The following is a 19,488-nucleotide window of genomic DNA, read 5'->3' on the forward strand; positions in this document are numbered from 1 at the left end:
CTCTTAAACTTACCAGCTCTTCTCTACCAGAAGGGCTACATGTTAGATGTACATAAAACTTGTATATTTTCTTTTTTTTTAAGTATTTAAAAAAATTTTTTTAATGTTTATTTATTTTGAGAGAGAGAGACAGAGAGAGAGACAGACAGAGTGCAAGCAGGGGAGGGGAAGAGAAGAGAGAGAGAGGGAGACACAGAATGTAGTGTCTGAGAATCTGAGGCAGGCTCCAGGCTCTGAGGTATGAGCACAGAGCCCGACACGGGGCTCAAACCCATGAACTCTGAGATCATGACCTGAGCCGAAGTCGGAAGCTTAACCAACTAAGCCACCCAGGCACCCCGATATTTTCATTTTTTTAAAGTAATCTCTATACCCAATGTGGGGCTCAAACTCACAACCAAGATCAAGAGCCACACGCTCTACCTACTCAGCCAGCCAGGCACCCCTGTGTTTTCATTCATTAAAGGTAAAATCTAATTTGTGATTTTGCAACATCAATCTTAAGTGTTTAAATTTTCTTTGAATTCATATCAGAATAAATACTCATTTATACTAATCTGAGATTTAAGGATCTGCTGCATAGTCTGTGAAATAATACAAAACGTTCAAATGAAATGGTACCTTATCAAAATATACTATATATTTTCTTTACATTTTCCAATACCTGCTTAGAGCCAATTAATTTTGAAATCTGTCATAATCATTTCCAAGTACTATGGTGCAGTTTGCCTTGTAGTATCTAAGACTGGAAAAACAGTGCAGTTTTTAGTAACACATTTAAAGAACAGTCATTCTCTCCTAATGGAGAGAATCTGAAGCGCCTTATAATTATAACAAGTTAATTACCAATACACTGTTAAAAGTAATATCAAGGGTGTTACAGGGGATAACTCTAGCGATAAACCCCCACCCATCGAGATTCCTCCTTCTCTAGGAACTGCCTTCACTTAAAAGTGGTGGCCAGTAGCTAAGTCTGCACCTCTTGTCCCTGGCCCCCTAGCTGGGTCCGTGAGAAACTCTCCCAGGGAAACTGGGTCTTTAAACTGAGAGACACAGCATAAAAGCAATTGGTAGCCAAGTCCCTTTCCAGAATAGTAGTCTTAAGTCCTGAATCACTGCTATGGAGAGACCCCAGAGGTGGCCTGGCTCCTGTCTACCAGCTACGGCTTCCGTTTTTTGGGTTTTTTAATTCTTTCTGGAATTCTATGAGATTTCCAAGAATATATCCAATAAATTTCCCCAATATATATATATTTTTAATTTTTATCTCAATGTGATTGGGTTTTTTAATGTAGCCAAATGAATCTTAACTGGTACCACCCCTCCCAAATAAGACTGTTAGGAATTAAGTGGAGTGTGACCCAGCCAACCACTTTACCTATCACAGATCAAATGGTAGCTATGAACAAGGGTAAAGATGTGTGTCCTCTTCAAAGTCACCCATTATTGTTTCTGCTAGATACATAAATCAAGTACACGACGGGGAGGGCCTGGTTTTTCCACCTACATGAAGTGCTAACAATATGCCACACATTAGTAATGATACCTTAATCCTAAGAAAACACAATTTCAGGCCAGAATTTATAGACATTATCAAATTAATTTGAGTTCTGGTAGCAAACCGTGAGCTCCCACCATGCAGGTGCTGGGAATCCCCACAGGTACAAGAATGAGATGGGATTTTCTTCAAGACCTTCTGTGTAACAGAGGCTCCTTGATCTTTCTACCCCTGGATTTTACATATATTTCAGGGAGCTTAATGATGTAATGACTTAGGGATATACTATTTGCTTTTCCATATTAAAACTCAATCTTATTTAAGTATTGTCAGAGCTATAGAAATAAATTTTTATTTTTTGAGGCCAAACAACAAATGGAGCTTTTGCCAAGTAAGTATGAAACAAAGACAGGAAGGAAGGAAGGAAGGAAGGAAGGAAGGAAGGAAGGAAGGAAGGAAGGAAGGAAGGAAAGAAAGAAAATCATTACTTTCCATTTTCTAGGCAGAGCAATCTCTTATATTTAGCTTACTTTTTACTAAATAAATAAAAGGTGAAGGGAGTGAAGGGACATAGCTTAAAAACTGCTTCAAACAAAACTGGACAAATTCTTACAAATAACATTACAGCCTTCAAGAAATCAGTTTCTGAGCAATCTATTAAGACTCATAATAGATTTTTAAAAGTAAGAACTTTTAAACTGACACATTAGATGTAATTTTACTGTGATTTTGTTTGTTTCAGAATAAGCTTCTGTTGTTATAAACTAGTAGGAACAAAAAGGCTTTCCCCTGTATTTTTCTTTACTAGAAATACTATCAGAAAAAATAGCATTAACACTATGAGAAAGATAGCTAAAAAACATTTTCCATCACCAGGCCGTATTTTTGCAAAAAGAAATGAAACCACAACTGGTGTTTATGTTCATCTTTCCTTTTACCCAAACAAAAAGACTCTTTTTAGAAAAAAGTAATTCTATAGAACTTGAAGTAGAAGTAAAGCATCCAAGAGAAAACTAGGAAAAAGAAACAGTCAAAATACTTGCATTATGCCTTCTGTTGATCTATATGCCTGTTAATATCTTTTATTATTATATTCCTGATCTAATACAGGAGTATAATTTAAAATTAACTTATTAATTACATACCCTGGACTCTGCATCATCTTCTTCTTCATCAGGATTATAAGCTTCGGCACATACTATAAAAATAAAAATGGACATTTGATGTTTTTATCAAGAAACATACTACAATAAATATACCTTAAAAAAAGAAATGAACAAAAAGAGAACCATGGTATAAAACAACATTAATTCATTTCAGCCAGGGCAAGCAGTCTACACCCCAAAACCAATTTCTTATTTCAATTTATAAAAAACTGATTAAAATATAAAACAGTACTTTATTTTTTTAAATTTTTTTTTAAATTTTTAATGTTTATTTATTTACTTTTTTTTTTGGAGAGAGAGAGACAGAGCATGAGCCGGGGAGGGGCAGAGAGAGAGGGAGACACAGACTCTGAAGCAGGCTCCAGGCTCAGCACTGTCAGCAGAGCCCGACGCGGAGCTCAAACCCACGAACTGATAAACAGTACTTTAAGACAATGACAATTGCTTTCTACTTTCTGTTACTCAAAGAAACATAGCTTCACCTGTTCCACCTTCATTTCCAAGCACTAGAAATGCACAAGATTTAAAAATTCCTCAAAGAGACACCAAAAAAAGTCTAAGTCTGCTATGAGATGATCAACTTAATTGTACAGTTACAAGTATCTACCCTAAATTACTCATAACCCAGTCTTCCAAGGGCAAATATGATTAACGTGCTCATATTCCTCTCTAGTTTTTATTCTGAGTTGAGTTCATACTGTATATTCAGTTAATAGCTTGCTTTTTTCATTTAACACTGTAAGAAGTGCATATGCCATTAGGAACATTTTGCAAAAATTGTTTTAAAGACTGCTAATTATCATAAACTAACATTAACCACTCCCATAATGCTAGACACTTAGCTGGCTTCTATTAAAAGAAGCTTGCGGGGCGCCTGGGTGGCTCAGTCGGTTGGGCGGCTGACTTCGGCTCAGGTCATGATCTCGCGGTCCGTGAGTTCGAGCCCCGCGTCGGGCTCTGTGCTGACCTCTCAGAACCTGGAGCCTGTTTCACATTCTGTGTCTCTCTCTCTCTCTGACCCTCCCCCGTTCATGCTCTCTCTCTGCCTCAAAATTAAATAAACGTTAAAAAAAATAAAAAAATAAATAAAAGAAGCTTGCAATAAACATCTTCACGCATAAATATTTGTCTACATTTCAGATTATGCTATGGGAATTATTCCCAAATGTAATTTTTGGGGGCTAACAGGTATGACAATTTTTTAAGGCATACTTATTACCAAGCTTCCTTCCAGAGGGACTGTACCCATCTGCTGTCCCACAAAGAAGTGTAAGACTTCTCTAAACTATACAACAGAATTGGACGTTACTGCTTAAAATCCTGCCAATTTAGATGAAAAAATTATTTAAAATTTTAAAAATTATTTTGAATTTTAGGGGCACCTGTGTGGCTCAGTCAATTAAGTATCTGACTCTGGATTTTGGCTCAGGTCGTGATCTCAGTTTGTGAGATACAGCACCATGTTGGGCTCTGCACCGACAGCATGGAGCCTGCTTGGGATTCTCTCTCTCCTTTCCCTCGGCCCCCTCCTCCTCTCTCAAAATAAATAAATAAAAATTTATAAGTAAATAAACAAACAAATATTATTTTTCATTTTAAACTATGTTCAAATGTTTATAAGCTGACTATATTTCTACCTTTGTCTTTATATATGAGGAATTTCTGTATGCATTTGGTTTTCTTTTTGATTTACACCAGTTTGTTAACACCACTGACCTATTTCTCACAGTCATTTTATCCAGTGTGCTTTTTAACTACAATTACAAAGTTTTCACAGGCTAGGCATATTTATTTATTTTTAATGTAGTGAGATCAAGGAAGAAAATTCCTCTATACGATTTAAACTCAACATTAAACATCCCCAAAATACCACTGGTTTTGAGCTTAGAAACTCCTTCTTTATTTACAAATCTAAAGATTTACCTCTCTTGCACTTTTTTATTTTTATTTTTTTAAATTTTTTTAACGTTTATTTATGTTTGAGATAGAGAGCATGAACAGGGGAGGGTCAGAGAGAGAGAGGGAGACACAGAATCTGAAACAGGCTCCAGGCTCTGAGCTGTCAGCACAGAGCCCGACACGGGGCTTGAACTCACGAACCGCGAGATCATGACCTGAGCCGAAGTCGGACGCTTAACCGACTGAGCCACCCAGGTGCCCCTCTTGCACTTTTTTAAAAGTAGATCTTTTTACATTTGCCCTTTAATTCATGTGGACCTTTATTCTGCTGTAGACGGGAGAAATTTAAAGAACAGAGGTTCAGTGAGCAGCTGACAAATGTCTTTCCAGAGGCCTCAGGAGTCTATCATCATTAGTACTACTACTGCCCTTATTATTAAAAAAATTTTTTTCCCAATGTTTATTTATTTTTGAGAGAGAGAGAGAGAGAGACAGTAGGGGAAGGACTGACAGAGAGGGAGACACAGAATCCGAAGCAGGCTCCAGGCTCCGAGCTGTCAGCACGGAGCCCGATGTAGGGCTCGAATCCACTAACTGTGAGATCATAACCTGAGCCTAAGTCTGATGCTTAACCGACTGAGCCACCCAGGCACCCCAACCGCCCTTATTATTATAAAACCTAACATGTGCTTTCTTTTCTCCAGGCATTACTCTATATACACCTTGGCCAGTGAGTGAATGATTTGTAACCAGGACCAATTCTGTCCCCAGAGGACATCTGGCAATGTCTGGAGATACTCTGATTGTCACAACTGGGGGGTGCTTAGGGGGAAGCTGCAGGCTACTGAGGGACGCCAAAGATACCAATAAACAAGCCACAACGCATGGGGCAGCTCCCCTTCCCCACAACCCACAATCACCTGGCTCAAGCTGTCAACATGCTGTGGGTGAGAAACCCTGACTTAGTGTACATTTTCTCATTCAATCTCACAACAACCCTAAGGTAGGTTTTCTATCACCAATTGACAGATGAAAGGCTAGGGCACTAAGAGTTTATGTATCTTGGCCCAGATCACATATTTTAGTTCAACAGGACCAATACCTGATCACAGCATTCATGGTCTGGCTGACCCCAGAGCCCTTGTTCTTAACTAATATTCTGCTCTGCACTTGACTCTGGTGAACTCACCAGCCTAATGCATGGACTTCAACCTTCTATCTCAGAAACTGAACAGAAGCGGGGGCCTGTCTCTCAGGGGCAAGCTCCCATTAAAACACCTCACTGATGCATATCGCCAGAACACCAATTTAGTAACTCACCCCTGAATCAAGTATGGAGTCAGCATGACCAGCTCTCTCCCTGCAGGAAGACCATGGAAGAAGCCAAATCACAATTAAAAGGCTGCTCGATGAGAAAGAGCCAGAGGCAGAGAGTGTGTCTAATAAAATGAATGTTTAGTGGCATCAGTCTGGGACAGCTTGAGGCTTCCACAGACACCATACAGATGGTCCTGCTCTTGTGGCCTACACACTTTAATCCTGTTGGCTGCAACTCTTCCAAAAGCATGAGGACATCTACTTCTAAAGCTTGGCTCTGTAACCTTGTTTTCATAGATGACCAATCCCACAAGCAGGACTGCTACATAATAAGCAGGACTCAGTGCAAAATGAAAACACAGACCTGTTTTCCAAAATTAAGAATTTCAGGAGGGCAACAACAGAACATAAGACCAAACTCGGGGCCCTTGTAAATATGGGGCCCATGTGGTCAGCACTGCTAATGGGATCACATATTCAATGAGCTGGTATAGTAGGTAAATCCTTTAGTGTTGATCTTAAATTTTAATGCATAGAGGGCAATCTTAATTCTCTAATCTCTAAATTCCAATCCCCTAACCTCTGACAAAAATTATGAGTAAGAATCTACTATATTTCTAAATAGCTTATTAATTGTCCCAATACTATTTGTTATTTAACACCCTTCTAATTTGTGATATCTACAGCATTGCTTATTTGTTTCTTGGCTGCCCATTTCCTTGAACTATTTACTGTGCCAATATTACAAGGATTTAGTTCTTGGCATTTATGTGCAACTGTTTCACTACATTACAGTTCATCTCCCTCCTCCTACAGCCAAATCAAAACACAGCACATGCAGTCTTGTACGCTGTCATGGTGTTTTCCATCCCCCAAATCTTTACTTATGCTGTTTCCTGGGACTGGAACTCCTTTCCAAGCCATCCTTTCTCTCCAGCCCCAACTAAAAAGTTAGACAAGAGGCACCCTCCTTAGAGCTAGTTTAGGAAAACCCATTGTGCACTCCCTTTGCCCTGACCCAATACCATGGGCAGAGATCACAGTTTTCACTTAACACTCTGTACTCTCCCAAAGGTGTTACTATCTGCTCCCCCTTGAGGCTGGGACTTACAGCCCATCAGGAGCTAAGTGTGCGCTCCTGTTCCCTCTCTAGTTCCCTAGCATGGACCTGGCATGCCACCTGGCTCAAGGCATACTTTTTTGAATGAATGACTGATTAATGAACAAACAAGCTTGCAAGGTCTTTGAGGGCAGAGATGATACCTTGTTTAAGTATCTCCTAATATTCTACCTGCATTATAGACTCTCCGACACAAGTAGAATAAATGAATGAATAAAAAGTTGTCCTTCATGGGGTGCCTGGGTGGCTCAGTTGGTTAAGCATCTGACTTCAGTTCAGGTCATGACCTCACAGTTTGTGAGTTCAAGCCCCCCGTTGGGCTCTGTGCTGACAGCTCAGAGCCTGGAACTTGCTTTGGATTCTGTGTCTCCCTCTCTGTCTGCCCCTCCCTTGCTCACACTCTGTCTTTCTCTGTCTCTCAACAATAAATGTTTAAAAAAAGTTGTCCTTCTTTGCTAAAATGTCTAACACCATTTGTCTAAGAAATGGAAACAGAAAGAAATGAGAACTTTTATCTGTTCACCAAGGGGCCTGGCACAGAGATTAGAAGCTCAGGAAATATATGTACAAGGAATGAATGGATGAAGGCTCTGTACCTGAAGGACCCTCAAACCAAAGCCTCCAGCTACTATGAGCTGTTTTGTATTCTCTGGAAAATGTATTTACCTTATCCCTCCTGGGAGATCTGAAATTGAGCCTGAAACTATATATTCTCTTCTTTGTGTGGCAATTACACAGTAGGAAGGGCCAGAGCCTTATTCTTTAAGTGAACCCTATATTGAGGCTTTCCTGCTATATTCACATTATCTATTTGGACATCTAGAATGGTCTAAGAATTTAAGTTGATTCCCACATTGTACTGTGATATGCATGTATTACATAGCCAGTCACCTGTCATAGTTCGCAGGACAGAATAGGAAGGTGGGAACTATATTGACTCTGTACCTTCTGGGGCTTGGCCCTCAATCTTCTCATGTAAGACACACACACACACACACACACACACACACACACACACACACACACACGTCTGCACACAGTTAACCCGTGAACAATGAAGGGGTTAGGGAAGACAACCCCCATGCTGTTGAAAATCCACATATAACCTTTTTTTAAAGTAGACTTCATGCCCAGAACGGAGCCCAACATAGGACTTGAACTCACAACCCTGAGACCAAGATCGAGAGTTGGATGCTCAACCAACTGAGCCACCCAAGTGCCCCTAAAAAATCCACATATAACTTTGACTCTCTGAAAACTTTACAAGTAGCCTACAGTTGATTGGAAGCCTTACTGATAACATACACAGTTGATTAACCCACATTTGTATGTTATATGTGTTAGAAACTGTATTCTTATAACAAAGAAGGCTAGAAAGAAGAAAATGTTATTAAGAAAATCTTAAGGAACACAAAATACATTTACAGTACTGTGATGTTATACCAGGCTTACTGAAAAAAATCCATGTATAAGTGGATCTGAACAGTTCACACCTGTGTTATTCAAGGATCAACTGCAGTGACAGCCAAGGTTAAGGGATTTTTTTTCCCATCATGACACCAAATACATGTTGTTTCTCCCAACAGCACTCCTCCAACTCTCTGATACCAACTGGATTATCTACCAATCCAATTCAATTGATACTATCTAACTGAAGTTAGTGTCAGATGCCACAAGTCAAAGGGCTCAGTCTTGCAGGACCAACCCCACTTCAGATGCTGATCTCGATTCCCAGGCCACTAACCAGTTATAAATTGAGGGTTCTCATGACCACTCTAGTTTCATAATTCACTAGAATGAATCACAGAACTCAGGAAAGTGCCTTCCTTACTCTTACTGGTTTATTATAAAGGGAACAACTCAAGAACAGCCAATGGAAGAGATTCACAGGGCAAGGTATGGGGGAGGGGCAGAATCTCCAAATGCTCTCTGGGTATGCCACCCTCCCAGCACTCTGATGTGTTCACCAATCTGGAAGCTCTCAACCCTGTCATCTACAGTTTCTTCTTCTTTTTTTTTTTCCTTTAATGTTTATTTTGAGTGAGAGAGAGAGAGAGAGAGAGAGAGAGAGAGAGAGAGAGAATCCCAAGCAGGCTCCCTACTGTAAGCACAGAGCCCAACGTGGGGCTTGATCCCACAAACTGTGAGATCATGACCTGAGCCAAAACCAAGAGTTGGATGCTTAACCAACGAAGCCACCCAGGCGCTCCTTGTCATCTAGGGTTTTACTACACAGGCACAATTAATTAAATCACTGGCCGCCGGTGATTAACTCCATCTCCAGTCTCCTTCCCCTTCCCAGAGGTTGGGGTTAGGGCAGAAAAGTTCCAAGCTTCTAACCAAAGTTTGTTCTTTCTGGCAACCAGCCCCCATTCTCAAGCTATCGAGAAGCCCCTCAGCCAAGAGTCACTGCGTAGCAAATAAATTCCTATCACTCAGAAGATTCTAAGGGTTTGAGGAGCTCTGTGCCAGGGACTCAGGACAAAGACCAAGTACCCTTCTTATTCTACTGCACAAGGGATTACAGCACCTCCCAGGGGTTTTCACCCAGTGTCCACTGTACTTTGTTGGAAACGTATACAAATTTGTTCAAACAGCTCTGCATCGGACTAGTTTATATAACCCGTGCTAGCTTGCTGCCTAACAAAGCATATAGGAGCCGGCCTGTACTCCGTGAGCCACTACACTGGGCCTCAGCACCTGGCACAGAGCCCTGTGCACAGTACACCCTCAATAGATATTTGTCAAAGAAGGAAAAAGCAAATGTGGCCTGTACAGAGAAACTGCATGGTTTAAAGGCATTTAACCTAGAAAAAAATCGATTCCTGTAAAATACATTACTTTTCCAGTGTTCTCAGTACAGTAAGATTTTAGCATATGTATTTAAATGATAATCAGCTTAAAATAAAGCTCTGATAAAAAGCACAGGTGCATTAGACAACAGAGTTCTGCTGCAATATGGTTGAACTTAGCTTATTGAAGTGGAAATGCCCTCCTACAAAGGGAAAAAAATTACCCTTACAAATACTAGTAAAAAGCAAGATTAGTTGGGGGAGAGCACAAAAAACCTACTCTTTTTGTGTGTGGGGGGGTAAAGCACATATATATACACAATACACAAACAGATCTACAGTACATGAGTGGTATTAAAATTTCATTATGGAGGTGGGAGGGATGAGGGAAAGGAGCCTAAAAAGACTCTGGGGGAGAGACAAAAATAATAAAAAAGCACCTGGATAAGATGCACTATTTCCAGCCAAATAAAGGCACAGTGACAGTCAACGGACTCTCCCCCTCCCCCATCCACATTTCTGCCCTGGTAGGGGTGGTGTCCATCTGCTCTGACACATCAGTGAAGATCCTAACTTTGAATTCACAGAGCAAAGGCATTTGGACACATCTAACAATGGAGAAGCTCACATTTTGATCCCAAATCATGTTCAAGCAAAAGAACCCATCGGAATTTTTTTTTTTAATTTTTTAAGTTCATTTTTTACTTATTTTGAGAGAGCAAGAGAGTGAGCGAGTGAGCACATGGGAGGGGCAGAGAGAGGGAGAGAGAGAGAATTCCAAGCCAGCTCCACACTGTCAGCACAGAGCTGGATGCAGGGCTCAAACCCATGAACCGTGAGCTCATGAGTCGGACGCTTAACCAACTTGAGCCACCCAGGCGCCCCTCCATTGGAATTCTTATTTATCATTAAAAAATATTTTGGGGGCGCCTGGGTGGCTCTGTTGGTTAAGCGCTGGACTTCAGCTCAGGTCATAATCTCCCAGCTTGTGAGTTCAAGCCCTGCATCGGGCTCTGCACTGACAGCTCAGAGCCTGGAGCCTGCTTCGAATTGTGTCTCCCTCTCTCTCTGCCCCTCCCCTGCTCATGCTCTGCCTCTGTCTCAAAAATAAATAAACATTTAAAAAAATTTTTAAAAATTTTAATTGTGGAATTTGAGAGATGATGCAGAGGAAAAGAATGCTGTAGAAGCACAGGGGAAAACGAGTGAGCAGCTGCTTGGAGGACAGAGGAGGCTTCACAGAGAAAGAAGCCCCCTGGCAGTCAACAGGCAGTGGGAAGAAGTGGGAGAAAAGAGGAAACTGTTTGGTTCGGTGTGGCATTTCTAGCACTTAAAACAGTAGTTGGCACACAGTCAATGGGAACAAAGATGAGTGAGGAAATGAATAGGCATTTTAGTGGTGAGAAAAGTATGATTTTCTTTTGATCTTAGACCTAGTGAAACTGCATCTGCCAGGGTAGGCTGGCTTATACTACAGTAACAAGCATTCCCAGAACGGAGTGACTGAAAACAAAAGTTTCCTTCTTACTCACAGGATATGTCCATGGATATGGCCATATCCATGTCCCGTGGGTACTTTGCTCCCTGTCGTCTTTGTTGAAGGCTGCAGGCCGACAGAGCCTCCACCATTTGGAATGTCACCGGTCCCCAAGGCAGTGGCAAACTGCTCACTGGCTCCTGGTTCAAGACCCAGCACCCCAAAACATGGCATCTTATTTGGACTGCGTTTAGCCAAAGAAGTCTGACAAAACGGCATGAGCAAGAAGATCACTCTGACCTCCCCCACATCGCCCTTTTCCCCTGAAATCTCCCAGGTGAAAAATACCTTTCCTGTACCAGGAGGAAGGGAGACACCCATCCTTATGAAAGACAAGGAAGTTAGGGCCAAGAAGGCTGTATAAACAACCCTTGTTGGGACACCAGGGTGGATCATTCAGTTAATAGACTGACTTTGGCTCAGATCATGATCTCTGGATTTTTCAGTTCAGCCCTGCGATGGGCTCTGTGCTGACAGCTCAGGGCCTGGAGCCTGCTTCAGATTCTGTGTCTCCCTCTCTCTCTGCTCCTCCCCTGCTTGCGTGCTCCCTCCCTCTCTCTCTCTCTCTCTCTCTCTCTCTCTCTCTCTCTCTCTCTCTCTCTCTCAAAAATAAGTAAATATGTAAAAAAATTTTTTTACATAAAAAAAACCCTTGCTACCTCTTGACCATTTACTACTCAGAGCCCAAACCCCTTTGTGTCTTGTCAATACTTTACAAACTTACTGTCTCCTCAAAGGTAGAAAAGCTTCCTGCTCTAGTCACTTGCCTGGGTCTTCGTTTTCTTGTGAAGGACCCCACATATGTGTAAACATTCAATGAAATGTATGTAAGTTCTCCTATTAATCCTATGTCAGTTTCTTAGGCCCAGCCAGAGCCCCAAAGAGGGTACAGGAGAATTTTTCCTCCCCTACACTCCTAAAGCTTCTGCCTGAAGTGATACATGTCACTTCTGCCAAGAAGGAATATATAATCACAGTTCACAGGGCAAGTGACATGGACATTCCTAAGTTCAGGAGAGAGGGACCTGCATCTCACCACATGCTCAGAGGAGAGAAAACAGAATATTATGAAAAGCCCTAATGAGCAGAGAAACCAGCTACTGGCCCTAAGCCCAAGGTTTCCTCTCTCATCCTATCGCTTAGAAGGGGAACGGTGAGAGTACTGAAATCAACTTCACAGTTTACTTAAAAACAAGGTTAAAAGTTCTTAGTTTAAAGATCTACAGACTAGGGGTACCTGGGTGGCTTAGTCAGCTAAGTGTCCGACTTCAGCTCAAGTCATGATCTCATGGTTCCTGAGTTTGAGCCCTGAGTCAGGGGCTGTGCTGACGGCTCAGAGCCTGGAGCCTGCTTTGGATTCTGTGTCTCCCCCTCTCTCTGCCCATCCCTGCTTGTGTTCTCTCTCTCTCAAAAATAAATAAATAAACATTAAAAAAAAATCTACACACTAAGGCTCATAAACTCTGAACAGAATCATTACAATTCTGCCTTCCAAGTATTAATTGAACAGTCATTTAACATAATATTTCAGTGTTTCTTGCATCAAAATATTAAAAGTTATTATAATCTACCATTACTGCCTAAATTTCAGCTACAAAGACAGCAATATAAATATTGTTGCACCTATCTTGCAGAAATGTTGGCAGGCTTCATTAAATAGTACATAAGTGACTATTTAATTCCCAGATCAGCTATGTTCATGTCGGCAAAATCTTACTATAGAACTTTTAGCCAAGATGTATAACTGTATAACCCTGTCTTGCTGAAGTGAGAGAAACAGTTTTTTTTTTTAAATATGAAATTTATTGTCAAATTGGTTTCCATACAACACCCAGTGCTCATCCCAACAGGTGCCCTCCTCAATGCCCATCACCCATCCTCCCCTCCCTCCTACTCCCCATCAACCCTCAGTTTATTCTCAGTTTTTAAGAGTCTCTTATGGTTTGGCTCCCTCCCTAACTTTTTTTTTCCTTCCCCTCCCCCACGGACTTCTGTTAAGTTTCTCAGGATCCACGTAAGAGTGAAAACATATGGTATCTGGAGAGAAACAGTTTCTACCTAATCTAGTTGTTTTACCTCTCCCCAAGGTTATGGATATGGCTTTAAGAATCAACCCTTCCCAGACCACCTTCAGGTTCTCTGTAAAATTCTGTCATAAACCTTCATTCAAATAGGTTCCTAAATCATCTCCCACATACAATTACCAATCCTAAAAGAATGTCTATAAATTTTTTCCTGTTATTTCCACTATACAACAGTCTACTGTCACATAAATAAGCATTTTAGCTACCACACATTTCATTCAATTGCCCTGATTCATTGTTTTTGCTGCCCTTTCAACAAGGGAGATATTTACAGTAGGACTTCATAACTTACAAATTCATTTCTATGTTTTTGTTTCTAAAAACTATTCTCCCCCATCTGTATACCACCTACTTTAAATGACTGTAAATCAGGAACAAGTCACACCTTGCAAATAAACCATCATGCTCAGTGTCACTGAGATACAGAAATGACCAGCAATAGAGAGCTTCATACAAATGAGAATTTGCTCATCATTTGCTATTTTCCTATTATTAAAGCTATGGAAACCAAAACCTCCTTTAATCTGTTCCCAAAAAAATGTATGAATTTTTTTTCAAAACTGCCTCCTAAGCAAAAACAAAGTCCTGTTAGAACTCATGTACATATGCTAAGTGAATTTTTATTCTAGAGATGGGCTCCAAAGTATCTTAAAACTTTAGTTATCAAGTATGTGGATTCAATCATCGGATCTACCCCCAACCCACTTCCTTTTCACCACATGCTCTTCACATATGCATTCAGTCCCTGAAACCATCACCTCTTTTGATAATTAACTTGTTTATAAGAAGTAGGACACAAGAAGACAAGGCATTCAATAGGTTTATAAAAAGAATCACATCAAGATGGTAGGTTTCTAAACATTGTACACAGTACCACTATTCATACACTAAGCTCAGAGAATAGAGGAGTACCACGTGAGCTCCCACTCCCTCTCACGTGAAACAGTGGTCCCCCATACTTACTAATGCTCCTTTCATCAGTTAAGGATATAAGAAAACTTAATGTGCAAGATCCAAGAAATGGCAAGGGTATGTAATCAAAGGGCCCAATACGTGGGTATTTTCCAAATAATACATTCCAAGTAAATTTTCTTTAACAGAAAGAATAAAAACTTATAAATGACCAAGAATAAGGTGAAGAGATACCACAAAAAGGGCCTGAAGAATAATTTTGAGAATATTTTGATAACCATCAACATTTTAAAGCCCACGTATGTATTTACTACTTTTAAGTTGGTTTTTTAGTTTTTTTGTTTGTTTGTTTTTTGAGAGAGAGCATACATGCACAAGCAGGGGAGAGCAGAGAGAGAGAGGGAGAGAGAGAATCCCAAGCAGGCTCCACACGGTCAGCACAGAGCCAGATGCAGGGCTCGAACCCACAAACCATGAGATCGTGACCTAAGCTGAAATCAAGAGTCAGATGCTTAACCAACTGAGCCAGCCAGGTGCCCCTGAGTGTGTTTACTGTTAATCACCATAATTCTTCAATGATATGCTCCAGAACTACTGAGTAGCAGACAACAAGTAGGTCCATTTGTTGTAGAGGATAGTACTATAATAGAAATTATATTTGTGTTTTGCTGAAACAGTCTAAGGAGGATTTGAGCATTATATTTGATAAATATTATGGGTTTTCAGAAATTAACAGCCAAGGAGAAATCAAAAAAGAATTTTCATACTTTGATTAAAAGTCAACAAACAGGTTCCCAAGAGCACAAAAGCTCAGTTCTTGGAATTTTGTTTTGGTCTGAGACCTTGGATCACAGTAAAGTAACATGAATATAAATGCTAGCTGATAATGAATGATATACTCTTATTTACCAAAACACAATTCTGTCCTTCAGATGTAGTAGAGCTGGGGCAACTTAAAGCTTCTGAATAATTTAATTTGTTTACTGTTTTTGAGACTAATGCTGCTTAACATGTACCTATGAAAAAATTATAGGAATAGAAACACTACAGGGATTCTTCTCATAATAAATAAATTTTCAGGACCAGAATCATTTGATCAGATGGCTCTAGGATGTGAATTTGGGATTAAATATAGCCAGAATTATGGGAAAAGAGTTTGGTCAATTTCCAGCTTCCAGGTTTAGTAATAAAACTACCAAATGTAAGCATTAGGGGAACACCCTTCAATTCAAGCCTATGTGATTATTAGAAGTATAATAAGAATTTCAATGTTATTTTAGAAAAATATGACCAAATTGTAACAAAACAGTACATATCAATATCCAAAGACTTAAAATATATTATGATACATATTCACAAGTAAATGCAATTCAGTCTAGCTTATTCATTATTTAAAGCCAAAAGAAATAAATCCTTGTAATACCTTAATAGGACTTTCCTCCTGAAGAAAAGAAAATTTCCATTTCTATTTTATTAAGGGAAGCTTTAGAAAACTGTCAAGATCTGTGAGATGATAAATGACAATGAATTTAAATTAATTTTTAATTAAAAAGAAAAAGTATACAAAGACAAAATGAGAAATACAAAAATAAGATAAAATAGCAATTACACATTTAAAATCTAAAATTAGCAAAGTTACTTGTTTGTTTTTTTTTTTTTCAATAAAATCCAGTTTTAGAGACGATGCCTATTTTAGAATGAGCTCTTCTTTTATATACTGCTGGTGAAACTCTAAACTGGGGGTAGGGCTGGATGGAAGAGTCAGTTTGAAAATATTAGGTCTTGAAAATGCTCATATCGACTTCAACAAGTGCTCTTCAAGTAATCTGAAGAGATGACAGATCAAAATAGAAGAAATCTGAACTTCAATAATAAACAATAAATTAATGATATCTATATATATACTACTGATATACTACGAGTCCATTTAAAAATTAAATTTTATAGGAGTATATAATGATACAAGAAATGGTCACTAAATCTTAGTAGTTTTATTTATTTATTTATTTTTAAAGTAAGCTTCAAGGGGCACCTGAGTGGCTCAGTCAGTTAAGCGTCCAGCTTAGGTCAGTAGGTTAAGCATCTGGCATAGGTTGAGCGTTGGGCTCAGGTCATGATCTCACGGTTTGTGAGTTTGAGCCCCGCATCGGGCTCTGTGCTGATAGCTCGGAGCCTGGAGCCTGCTTCAGATTTTGCATCTCCCCCTCTCTCTCTCTACCCCTCCTCCACTTGTGCTTTCTATCAAAAAATGAATAAATGTAAAAAAAAATTTTTTTAAGTAAGCTTCAAGACCGGTACACAGTTTGGGGCACTGGGTGGTTCAGTTGGTTAAGCGTTCAACTTTGGCTCAGGCATGATCTCTCAGTTTGTGAGTTCAAGCCCTGCATGGGGCTTTGTGCTGACAGATCGGAGCGTGGAGCCTGCTTCGGATTCTGTGTCTCGCTCTCCCTCTGCCCCTCCCTGACTTGTGCTCTGTCTCTCAAAAATAAATAAACATTAAAAAAAAAAGAACCAAATGAAATTCTCGAGTTGAAAAACCTAATAAATGAGACAGAAAATTCACTAGATGGGCTCACCAAGTTTGACTTGGCAAGAGAAAGAACCAAGAAACTTGGAAGACAGAGCAACAGAAATTACTCAATCTGTAAAATAGACTTAAAAAAATGAATAAATAAAAGACAGCCTCAGAGACCTATGAGACAACATCAAGTATGCTAACCTACACATAATGGCAGGTCCAAAATAAGAGAGAAAGGGGCAGAAAAAAATAGGAAGAAATAATAGCCCCCCAATTCCTAAATTTTATGAAAAACATTAACTACCCAAAAATCTCAATGAAACTTAGCCTAGAATAAACACACACCAAAAAATCTATACCTAGACACATTTTAGTAAAGTGTTTAAAAATCAAAAACAAAGAAAACCCTCAAAACTGCAAAAAAAATTTATCATATACCAGGGAATAATAAAATGATAGTTAACCTCTCATCAGAAACAATAAAGATCAGAAGGCATTGATGCCATATTCAAACTGCCAAAAGAAATTGTTTCACGAAGAATTCCATACCCAGCAAAACTATCCTTTAAAAATGAAGATAACATGAATTCATTCTCAGGTAAACAAAGACTGAGAATATTTGTTGCTAGCAGATGTGCCCTATAAGAAATACTAAAGGAAGTCCTTCAGGCTAAAAGGATATGTCATCAGATGCTAACTCAAATTGGCAGGAAGAAATGAAGAGGGTTGGAAATGGTTAATATGTGAGTAAATATACAAGACTGTATAAACACACTTTTGCTGTTTTTTCTCTTAATTTTTACTTTAAAAGACAAGATGGCATAAACAAATAACTATAAAACTGCATACTGGATTTCTAACATACACAATGCATATGTCAATAACAGCACAATAGTGGCAAACCGTAAGACACTCTTAAAAACAGAGAACAAACTGAGGGTTGCTGGAGGGTGTTGGGTGGGGATGGGCTAAGTGGGTGATGGGCATTAAGGAGGGCACTTGTTGGGATGAGCACTGGGTGTTATATGTAAGTGATGAATCCCTAAATTCTACTCCTGAAACCATTATTATACTATATGTTAACGTGTATTTAAGTTAAAGTATCAATCAATCAATCAGTAGGAAAAAAAAATAACAGAACAATGGGCTGATGGTCTAACTACTTCCTCCTAGTTCATGTATCTTGGTAAGGCCATCTGATGATTACATGTGGCTATCCCCAGAAAGAGACCACCTCTTCTCAGTATGTTCCTGGGTAATGACCAAGGTGAAAGAGGTAAGGAGGATAATATAGAGCCATTTTGAAACTTCAGGATCCCAACCTGACCATTCCTGGGCATGATGTATCTGTTTCCCACAACATATAAAGCCCAAACTCTTACCAAAGCCCATAAATTCTAACCTTATTAGAATATTCACTATTATTTCAACCTACTATCATTTCATGTGGTTTGCTCAACTAGAAATTCATTTCTTCCATGCCCACCTCTCATAAGCCTACTCTTCCCTCAAAACTCTCCACAAATGCCACCTCCTCCCTGCCACTTTCCCTAAACACACAAGTTAGGATTAAATGCTCCCTTCTGTATAAGAAAACAGAACGCACCTTTATTTATGTCTTAATTTCAGTGGAATCACACATTGTGTGGGGGCTGATGAGGGAGCATAAGGCAGGCTAGGAGCAAAGTACAAGCTAGCACACTCCCTCCCCCCAGGTGGGATATGTGTTATATTTCTCAGACACTCCTGGCTCCCCCAAACCAAAGTAAACAAATGGTTAACTGATAGAACTCACAGTCATGTAGGACATGAGTTTCTATCAGTTTATAAATATCTTAGTGAATTACAAGAAACAGGCAATCTTATCAATAGCCTAATCTCCAGAAACCTATAGACTCAGTTTCCTGGAGCCCCAACATCATCCTTCCACTGAGATATGGGGAACAAAAGCAAGAAGGAAAAGACAGGTAAAATTAAATTTCCTTATAACCTGCAGCCCACTGACAGAACTTGAGGCAGGCAAAGTAAAACATTTCTCCAGGAACTCCCTACTGTCTTAATGTTAATGCTTTTCCAGAGGGAAAAACTATCTTAAAATGATAATAGCAAGGTCTCAGGTGCCTTAGGAGTCCTCTTTAGCATATCAAAGTCTTCCCATTTGACTTTACCTCCCCAGTTCCTCGGAATAAAACCATGGAATAAAACCATCATTCTTCATAACGCTGGTGTAGCTCTTCCTACCCACAGGTCCTGTGCCCATGCTTTAATAAAATTACTTTTTTGAACTGAAGATGTCTTCAAGAATTCTTGGGGCGCCTGGGTGGCTCAGTCGGCTAAGCGTCCGACTTCAGCTCAGGTCACGATCTCACAGTTCGTGGGTTTGAGCCCCGCGTCAGGCTCTGTGCTGACAGCTCAGAGCCTGGAGCCTGTTTCAGATTCTGTGTCTCCCTCTCTCTCTGACCCACCCCATTCATGCTCTATCTCTCTCTGTCTCAAAAATAAATAAAAGTTAAAAAAAAAAAGAATTATTTCTTGGACGTCAGCTCCAAACCCCATGAACCCCATCATCACCCCAAAATCTCATCGGGGCTAAATTCTAAATACAATGTAAGACACAAAAATCTCCCAACAGTCAATATTATTCT

The 19,488-nt window shown here is 39.7% G+C and overlaps 1 protein-coding gene across 1 annotated transcript in view; it reads right to left on the reverse strand.

Moving 5' to 3' along the window:
* Positions 1 to 19,488, reverse strand: part of PRKAR2B (protein kinase cAMP-dependent type II regulatory subunit beta) — a 101,702-nt gene that overhangs the window by 33,472 nt on the left and 48,742 nt on the right. The window contains exon 3 of the mRNA XM_007083971.2: positions 2,644 to 2,696. Within this exon, the coding sequence (XP_007084033.2) occupies positions 2,644 to 2,696 (53 nt within the window). The remainder of the gene's footprint in view (positions 1 to 2,643; positions 2,697 to 19,488) is intronic.

This window comes from Panthera tigris, chromosome A2 (assembly GCF_018350195.1).
Source record: "Panthera tigris isolate Pti1 chromosome A2, P.tigris_Pti1_mat1.1, whole genome shotgun sequence".
In the NCBI taxonomy this organism is placed as follows: domain Eukaryota; kingdom Metazoa; phylum Chordata; class Mammalia; order Carnivora; family Felidae; genus Panthera; species Panthera tigris.